The 8912-nt window shown below is 37.1% G+C and overlaps 2 protein-coding genes across 4 annotated transcripts; one reads left to right on the top strand and one right to left on the bottom strand.

Annotated features, from left to right (window-relative positions):
- The first annotated feature begins 135 nt into the window (after positions 1–135).
- LOC105125981 (uncharacterized) lies at positions 136–4688 on the top strand. 3 transcript variants are annotated; one of them, XM_011026670.1, is made up of 10 exons: positions 137–314; positions 433–534; positions 814–1452; positions 1952–2019; positions 2131–2332; positions 2596–2693; positions 2796–2865; positions 2954–3025; positions 3233–3346; positions 4154–4688. In XM_011026670.1, the coding sequence occupies exons 3-10, from the start codon at positions 1048–1050 to the stop codon at positions 4223–4225; spliced, it is 1101 nt and encodes a 366-aa protein (XP_011024972.1). In that variant the 5' UTR covers positions 137–314; positions 433–534; positions 814–1047; the 3' UTR covers positions 4226–4688. The 3 variants fall into 3 exon arrangements, with proteins under 3 accessions (XP_011024973.1, XP_011024972.1, XP_011024971.1); XM_011026671.1 differs by lacking the exon at positions 433–534 and having other exon boundaries at positions 136–314; XM_011026669.1 differs by lacking the exon at positions 137–314 and having other exon boundaries at positions 339–534.
- A 340-nt stretch (positions 4689–5028) lies between these two features.
- LOC105125980 (non-specific phospholipase C2) lies at positions 5029–8587 on the bottom strand. Its single transcript, XM_011026668.1, has 5 exons — positions 7963–8587; positions 6850–7237; positions 6426–6645; positions 5523–5699; positions 5029–5434 (listed from the first exon to the last, which is right to left on the bottom strand). The coding sequence occupies exons 1-5, from the start codon at positions 8532–8534 to the stop codon at positions 5124–5126; spliced, it is 1668 nt and encodes a 555-aa protein (XP_011024970.1). The 5' UTR covers positions 8535–8587; the 3' UTR covers positions 5029–5123.
- Positions 8588–8912: the final 325 nt, after the last annotated feature.

The raw sequence follows: 8912 nt of genomic DNA on the forward strand, positions 1-8912 counted from the left end.
AAAACACTTTTTCTTTTTTATTTATTTTAAGGAGGATGAAAGCACTCACCCTTCGTTGGAAGATAAGAATAAAACCTAGTCTAAGAAGTCATTATCTTGGTCATGGCTGCTAACCTAGGTGATGATCCTTTTTCCAATCATTTCTCCTTCTTTTACGTGGTTTGCTGTACATTAAGATTAAAATTAAGAGAAGAATGGGACAAGTTTAGAAGAAAAAACAAAAACAAAATCCTGTAATCCAAAAGGTGGTCGCATCCTTAAAACGAGCCATCACCACCACATCAGCCTCCACCTAAGGACACCCATATTTGCAGGTTGTAATAACTAATTAATATGTATTAAATAAAATTGAAAACACCGCTATTTATTTAGTTATTCGTAACATAAAAATGAATAATTTATTAAGCATTCAGTTTCCTCCCACTTTCTCAGTTTTGCAACTTGTCAACCGAGCCTTCTCCACGTTATTCATTTTTCTTTTAGCAAAGCGTTGACATGACCCGTAATCTACGTTTTTTTCTTCTCTTTATTCAGGTAAACAGATAAAGAAAGACCCTTCATCGGATCTGTGTATTTGTTTATGGTTGTCTTTATGAACTTGAATTCTGATTCTTGCATGGATTTTCATTTTTAATGATTTTTTTTCGTACTTCTGGGCCTTGTTTTTGCATTGCCGTTATACGTGCTTGAAACTAAGATTTGTGCTCTTGCTTTTTTCTGTTTCAAGTTTTAGTTTGGTTTGATGATGAGAAATTGAGTTGTTTTTGTGTTATATTATTGACTCATTGTTTCTTTATTGTTACTTTAATGCAGATTGATTCTTGGCTTTTTTATTTAGCTTTATGATCGAACCATTTGATGTTTTGAAAAGATAGTCGGGTTTTCGTTGGTGAAATTGTGTGTTGGAGATGTGAATTGGAGTGGTTTAAATGTTAACATCTGGGTTTCTATTTATATGCTATTGTAGATAGCATAATTGAGGTTTTGTTTGGCTTTGTGAATTGTGAAGAGAGTTGGAATTTAGTTTCTGTATATTGGGGGTTCGAGATGATTGGGAGAAAAAATATGGGGCGAGCGTCGCCATTGCTATTGGTGCTTTTGGCACTAGGGTTTTTCTTTGCGATGTATAACTTGTTGACTTTGGTAATACAATATAAGGATTCTAGTTCAGGAGCTGGATCAGGGATTCCTGATCCTGTAATACGGATGCCAACCAATTTAAGGAAATTAGGGAAGTCAAATTCGAAATTCCATGTTGCCCTTACGGCTACTGATGCTCCTTATAGTCAATGGCAATGCCGGATTATGTATTATTGGTATAAGAAGATGAAAAACATGCCAGGATCAGACATGGGAAAGTTTACTCGAGTGTTGCATTCAGGAAAAGGTGATCATTTGATGGACGAGATTCCAACTTTCATTGTTGATCCTCTTCCGGAGGGCTTAGATCGGGTAAGAATTTTTTTATTTTTGCTTTTGCCGCCGTTGCTTATATTTATTTCTCAGCTTTTATTCTGTTACATATTGATTTCAAAGTTAAAATTATTGTGACCTTGAATTTACTTTAGGAAATGCCTCTTAGTCATTTTTTATTCTTCTCCTTGGCTTGTTTACACATTGTTACCTTGTTAATTTAAAAGTGTTCCTGGTGAATTGATGAGGGATCATGGAAGTGTTGTGTTTCATCAATAACATGAACTATACAGGTTCAATTTTCATTTTACTCCATTATTTCTGGGGCTATGAGAAATCTTGACATTTCTGAAGCGTCTTGGTTTTAGATTGATTTCTATCAATAATGATGCAGACATTTAATGTGTTTGCCATACCAAATCTGTGGCTCTTCCAAATATTAGTACAAAAGCAGTCAATACTCATGGTTTGCTTCTATCAAATTATCAATAATTAGTTAACATAATTTGCTCATATAGCCATTTCATGCTCTATCCAGGGCTATATTGTCTTAAATAGACCGTGGGCTTTTGTGCAATGGCTGGAAAAAGCAACTATTGAGGAAGAGTAAGTTTTAAAGCTATGGTTCAGTTTCCTTTTTACACCTGCTCTTTCGTTATGACATCTGAAATTTAGTGATTGTATGATTGATACAGAAGCATTTTGTGATTGATACAGATACATTCTAATGGCAGAACCTGACCACATATTTGCAAATCCTTTGCCTAACTTGGCACATGGTTATAATCCAGCAGGGTTTCCATTTTTCTATATTAAACCAACTGAACACGAGAAAATTGTTCGAAAGTTTTATCCCGAGGAGAAGGGTCCTGTGACCGATGTTGATCCAATCGGCAATTCTCCTGTAATAATAAAAAAGGTACTCCTTTTATTTCATTTATAGCCTGTTTAAACCATTTGAACTTCTGAGAATTTTATGCATTTCCATATTAGTTATCAGGGCTCGTTATTGTGGGAATATAATTTAAATTTCAGTTGGAAACACATGAAGTGCTGATCATTGACATGCCATTGTCCTGGTCAAAATTTCACTATTGTCGTAGCCATTGGGATGGGATATTTGCTTTAACTCTAAACAGTTTTGCTTGTTAACATTTGGTGAACTGCACTTTATCTTTACAGTCACTGCTGGAGGAAATTTCACCAACATGGGTGAATGTTTCGCTAAGAATGAAAGATGACCCAGAGACTGATAAGGCATTTGGTTGGGTGCTTGAAATGTGAGTAATGTTTGATAGGATTCTTTCTATTTTGCTAATGAATTTAGATCTTGAATGGTTGTTATATATTCAATGTTGCTCACGTATCTTTGTTGATCTAAGGTATGCCTATGCTATAGCATCAGCATTGCATGGTGTGCGGCATATACTCCATGAAGACTTTATGCTACAGGTAACTGTGGTTTATGGTAATGCTTCTTGTATCTCTCTATTTCTTAAAGTCACTCATCCAGAATTGCCTATATCCATGAATGTTTCAGCCACCATGGGATTTGGAAGTTGGGAAGAGATTTATTATCCATTACACTTATGGATGCGACTACAATATGAAGGTTAAAGAAGGGATCTCTCTCTCTCTCTCTCTCTCTCTCTCTCTCTCTCTCTCATATTTATAATTATCTTTTCTGATTTTGATGTTTTAACTGTTATTCTTCACCTTCTATTTTTCTTTGTGTTTTTCCTGCAAATGTTCACAAGTTGTTTCTTAGACAACCAATATTTGATTCTTATTTTGTTGATTATGATTTGTTATTATCCAGGGAGAATTAACATATGGAAAGATTGGAGAATGGCGGTTTGACAAGAGATCCTATCTCAGTGGTCCTCCACCAAAGAACCTTTCCCTGCCCCCACCAGGAGTTCCTGAAAGTGTGGTATGTTCACAACTAGATCTTTCAGACCATTTGGGAAATCATGTTATATGAATGTCAGAAGATTCATGTTTGTTAAGTGGGCTTAGAGGGAAAATGTTAAAATGAAGCCTGCCTGGAACTACAACACATTGCTTTATTGTACAATTTGTTTTCTTTCTATAATGAACTTGCTTTTTAAGGAGCATGTTTGAATTAGAAGCCAATTAGGCTTTACCCATACACTGAAGATGATCAAGGAATTGTCATCTTAGGCACACCTTGTCGAGAAGGAATATGAAGGGCAGATACTGTGGCACTGCATTGTACATGTCTGATTTCCCTGAAAAGATGCCCATAATATTCACATGATACATGGATTAAATTTCTTTATATAAAAACAATAGTTTGTATGAAACCATGTGTACATATCAACTTGGCTTGCTGGCCATCCTGATCAGTTGCAATGTGAAACTGTCTGTCTATGTTTTATAGTATAGAGCAAAAACCTTATCTGGTCTCCATCCAAATTTCAAATTACATGGATCTTAGCATCCTAGGTGAAAAGAAACCAAAACATACCTTCATTGAGTTGTTCAAGTATTCTTGGTCTCTGATGACATCCTTATCTGGTGTGAAGTAAAGGGTTCTGCGATATTTTCTGTTATTTGTAGTGACTGATGCCATTGGAACTGATAGTTAAGATGATGATTCCTGTCTGGATTATGAGTCATTTTACCTTATTCTCATAGTATGCCATGGAAGTGAAGGCACTTTTTTTCTCTCTCTTTCTCATGGAGTTAATAATCCATTTATTATGATTCTCTGCAGGTGAGACTTGTAACGATGATTAACGAGGCTACAGCTAACATTCCTGGCTGGGACTCATTAAACAGTGGCTGAGATTGAGATCTGGATCATAAATAAGCTCATTGATCCTTGGTTCAATGCAAATCTCTTGCGTGAGAGATTCACCCATACTATCTACAAGATAACAGAAGAGTGGTGTAGGAAAATAGGAATGCCTTCACAACAGAGGGATCTTTGGTTAGTTACACTTAGTGAATTGATCATGAAGACTCTGGATTCTTTTTGTACACATATCTGCTACACTTGAAATAGTGCTGAGTTTTGAATTTTGAATGTTTCAGTGCTGTAAATTGGGAATTTCTTGCTTTCGTAGTACTCTTTGCTGTTTATGAAACGATGGTGAAGTAAGTTGTCTTGTGCTAACCGTGGCTGAAAGTCAACGGGCAGGTTAATTTGATTGGCATTTGTACGACTAATTCTGTTTGAAGACATTTCAGTAGACTGAGGTCGTCTTTCCTGTTGTTGTTTTAGTTAATAAAGGCCTAAATTCCACTAATGTAGTCCATTGTTCCTGCTGATTCCCCACTGACATTACTCTTGAGATAGCGAAAAGCATATATCTAAACAAGAAGAGTGTGCCCGACTGTAGTAGAGGTGCAAGTTCTAGTGGTTCATCTACGGAATCCTCATGCTGTCATGTTTTAAGTGAACTTCATGGAGCTCTTGTTCTGCAAGCATTAGCTCTAGCATGCATGAGCCCTGGAATATTGCTATGCAATTGTGTTCTGTTAATTTGTCGATATCCATTAAAATGTTTCCGGATGTATTAGGGTATTTTTGTTTCTGTAATCTTGTAGTATTGCTGAGCTTGATTTCATTATAAAACAGTATCAGTATAGCAAGAAATGGAGACCTTTATTTGTTTCACAATTGTTTATGTTTTTTTCTGTGTATACAATTGCTAATGTTGTTGAGCATGTAACAAAGATCATCATGGTTCATTGGTTGTTGGTTTGGATGTTCTTGTAGTGAGGGAGGGCCTCATTTGAACAATTTGTTCTTCATCAACTCCCATCCTCGTAGCATGAAGGCCTGCTTCCAAGAATCGTTTCACTGCATCCTCCATGTAATCATTCCCTTGCTTGACTGTCATTTCCTTCCCTATCTTTTCAAGGTAACTCGTCAAAGTATCCTCTCCTTTTAGCACAGCTGCAAGCTGTAGTAGCTCCTGCTGAAATTCGGTAAGCTTGGCATCTTCATTGGGCTCACTCTTCCTGATCCGAGTTGGAATCGGTAGTTGCTCTATTAAGGAGAGGGGATGAGAACAAGAACTATCGTTAGCAAGAAGCTCACGTATTCCAAGCCTGGAAAACGAGTTAAGGTGGCTAACCTGGGCAATCAGTTCTAGGCTCAGTCCGAGTCTGTACGATGCCTTCAAAGGTACCCGCCCATTCATCCCTCTTTGTCAAGAAAGTGTTCATGTTGAAGAGCTTCTTCACCGTCGCAGGAATGGATGAGTGCTCGTATTCTGACGTTGGAAATGGTGACCCATTGGGTCCATGGACAACTGCACCACCATGACAAAGTAACATCCATCAATTTTTAGTTAATTTCTCATTTCCAGCGTGATAGATCAACACTCCTACTGTCAATTATCAGCAAAATGATTACACGATGATGCTATACATCGACAATTTTCCATTTGAGAAAATCACACACGAGATCTTGATTCTCCAGACATAATTAATCTCCTCACATTAAGACATGTACGTTGGTCGATGAAAAGAAGGGAAGTGAGAAATTGGTATTTGTCATTTTTTCGCAAGCCTGGTTGTCATCCGCGAGGATTTCATTTCACGCATTGACAATGGGGGCGAGTGCAAAAAACACAAAAAGAAGCGGGTGGTCACCTATTTCTCTTTTTATATGAAAAAGTTCCGTAAAATAGGCTAGTTTATTTTGCAAATAATCTAGCTATGTAAAACTATGATAGGAATGATAATTTAAAATATTTTTTATTTAAAAATATATTAAAATATTTTTTTATTTTAAAAAAAAATTATTTTTAACATTAAAAGATCTAAAAACAGAAAAAAAATTATTTTAAACAAAAAAAATAAAATTTTTAAAAACATTACCAACATATAGCTGGGTGACTTTTAAGTTAAAGCTAGGCCTTAATCGTATATTATGATAATGCTATGAATCAAGGCCCACAGAGCAAGTAATATTCTTGGATAATATACACACACACACACACCGGAATTCCCTCTGAAAGTGATGTGCTACTTACCAGTGCCCTTCTCTATCCACGGGGAGACCATGATAGAGGGAACTCTAACCCCGAGTCTATCAAACTTGAAAAAAAAAGGCGCTGGTCCCACAATCCCGTCCGGACTAGGGACCCCAATTACAGGTGTAGCCACGTGATCGTAGAACCCACCATGCTCGTCGTATGTGATTACTAACAGTGTCTCATTCCATTGTGGACTTGCCCTTAGTGTCTCGTACACCTGCAGTATCCAGAATCACCAAAATGTTTCTTGCGATTGAGAGGGGAGAGGGCAGAAGACATATGTTTAAGAAAAAAAACTCGGACAATCTCAACAACGATGCTCTTGTGAAAAAAAAAAAAAAAAGGTAAAAGACTGGTAGAACCACCTACATGCACGTGAATGACTGTCCAAAATATATGTAAAACAAAAAATGGCGAGCACCTCTTTGACAAACATTTGCCCTTGATAAACATCATGGGAAGGATGATCATCATTGGCAGGGGCTGTCTTCAAGTCCGTGTACCGCTGCTCGATCACAACATAACCAGGAAGCTTGCCTTTTCCCGCATGCTTCTTAAACGCCGAGTCATAGGGATGGAATCTGGCAGTGTACTTGACCTTCCTTAGGTTCCTATAAAACAATGTGGCTGGGATGTTCTGGTAGTATATTCCCCAGGATATTCCAGCATCGTCAAGGTTTTCGAAAATTGTTCTTTGAGGGTACCCCTTAGCGAGCATCGCCGGGATGTTGCTGGTGGCACCGGCAGATGTGCCTGAATGCACAAATAGCCGGTTGGGTTGTGTAGATGATGGAACCGAAGCAAACCACCTGCCAGTACCAGATTGGTTGCTGTTAAATGGACATTGCATGTGCTTTTACATGTACTTGCAAAATTATAGCTAAGTGGGTACCTCATAGTCGATAAATTAATTTAATACTTTCAGTTTTTTTTCACAAAAATTATATATGTAGATGACTAGATAGACTGGCTAAAGGAACGTTCTCCTTCCAGTATATGGAGGGTTACAGATAAAAGGTTCTTTAAGCAACATAGATTTCTATAATTAAAATAAAAAATCTTTCCCTTCTTTTTACAAAAGAAAGAAAGAAAAATCGGTTTCCTACTAACTGCAACATGGCATGTGTAAGAACTAAAGAGAAGATGAAGGTGGCTTTGAAGACGAAAATTAATCATCCGTTGAGCTATCTTTTTTCTCTCTGCTTTTTCTTATGGTTAAATCCCACCTAGAATATGCCATGTTTACAGTCATGAGATTAATCATGACATTATTGGATTATATATCCATTCTATATGATTGTGGATAGAGGTAATCATCCGTTGAGCTATCTTTTCTCTCTCTGTTTTTTCTTATGGTTAAATCCCACCTAGACTATGCCATGTTTACAGTCATGACATTAATCATGACATTATTGGATTACATATCCATTCTATATGATTGTGGATAGAGGGAAAATCAGTGTTCAGTTTGAAAAATGGAATCGTTAGTTCGTAGCTTAGTTAAATTTCGACAGACAAAAAGGAATGGCTGTACCTGTCAAAAACAGCAAATTCCGATACAAGTGCCTTGTAAACAGCTAGCATATCAGGCTCGAATCCGTTCATCACATCCCGGGACATGTTGGTTGTTGGGTCCATAGAGAAAGCCTGTTGAGCAAAGCCGTTCATGGGAGGAGGATTCTTGGACGTGTCTTCAGACCCAAATATCTGCTCCCTTATTGCTTGAAAAGAGTGACCAGGATCAGGGTCAACATACTGAGCTTGGTTATTGAAGAAGAATTTTTGCGAATTTGGATCCGTTATGTTCAGTGGATTCCATTGAGTGCCATCAACACCATTGATTTCAGGGTTGATTTTCTTCATCCAGCCTAGCATGTGATCAAAAGAACGATTTTCCATCACTAATACCACCACACTTTTTATTGGACTTGCATGGATTTGGTCATGGAGGAGTACAAGGAGGAAGAGGAAGATGGAAGTGGCTAGTTTAGGTGGTCTTTTTGCGGACATGCTTTGTTGCATTTGGAGATAGATCAGTAGAGGAGAGAAAGGGAGAGGATGCTTTCGGTAATGGCCGTTTAACTTCTGTGATCCAGCCCGTGCCATTGTGCTCTTCTTAATGGTAGCTTCTTGTGTTGAGTTAGATGCAGTCGGCGTTGCTTGTCTTTTTTGCCATGTGCCCAATCCTCTTTTGATAAGGATATTTTTTGTGAGGCATAAAAATTGACTGGATGCACTAAAGCTGGTGCTTTCACGCCAATAGTGCTTAGTAGTAACTAGACACGGGCCCACGTTAAGCTGCGGTTCTGATTTTTTTTTTTTTCAAAAAATAATGTTTTAAGTGATGTAAAGATTTTTTTAAAAAAAAGAAATAAAAGTAATTAATGATTTGAATTATGATACCTGAGATTGTTTTATTTTAATTAAATAATAGAAAAAGATAATGATATTAATCAAATAAATTATTTTAAAAAATATCACAAT

The sequence above is a fragment of the Populus euphratica genome, unplaced genomic scaffold, assembly GCF_000495115.2.
Source record: "Populus euphratica unplaced genomic scaffold, PopEup_1.0 scaffold44.1, whole genome shotgun sequence".
Lineage (NCBI taxonomy): Eukaryota > Viridiplantae > Streptophyta > Magnoliopsida > Malpighiales > Salicaceae > Populus > Populus euphratica.

Bases quoted from the DNA above. Each gene is read 5' to 3' on its own strand.
- LOC105125980 (XM_011026668.1), bottom strand. From the start codon at position 8,534: ATGGCACGGGCTGGATCACAGAAGTTAAACGGCCATTACCGAAAGCAT. The intron at 6,646-6,849 runs GTGCTCGCCATT...TGGATACTGCAG, and splicing joins GGCAAATGTTTGTCAAAGAG to GTGTACGAGACACTAAGGGC. The intron at 5,435-5,522 runs GTTAGCCACCTT...TCTCCTTAATAG, and splicing joins GCCTAGAACTGATTGCCCAG to AGCAACTACCGATTCCAACT.
- LOC105125981 (XM_011026671.1), top strand. From the start codon at position 1,048: ATGATTGGGAGAAAAAATATGGGGCGAGCGTCGCCATTGCTATTGGTG. The intron at 2,333-2,595 runs GTACTCCTTTTA...TTATCTTTACAG, and splicing joins CTCCTGTAATAATAAAAAAG to TCACTGCTGGAGGAAATTTC. The intron at 3,347-4,153 runs GTATGTTCACAA...GATTCTCTGCAG, and splicing joins CAGGAGTTCCTGAAAGTGTG to GTGAGACTTGTAACGATGAT.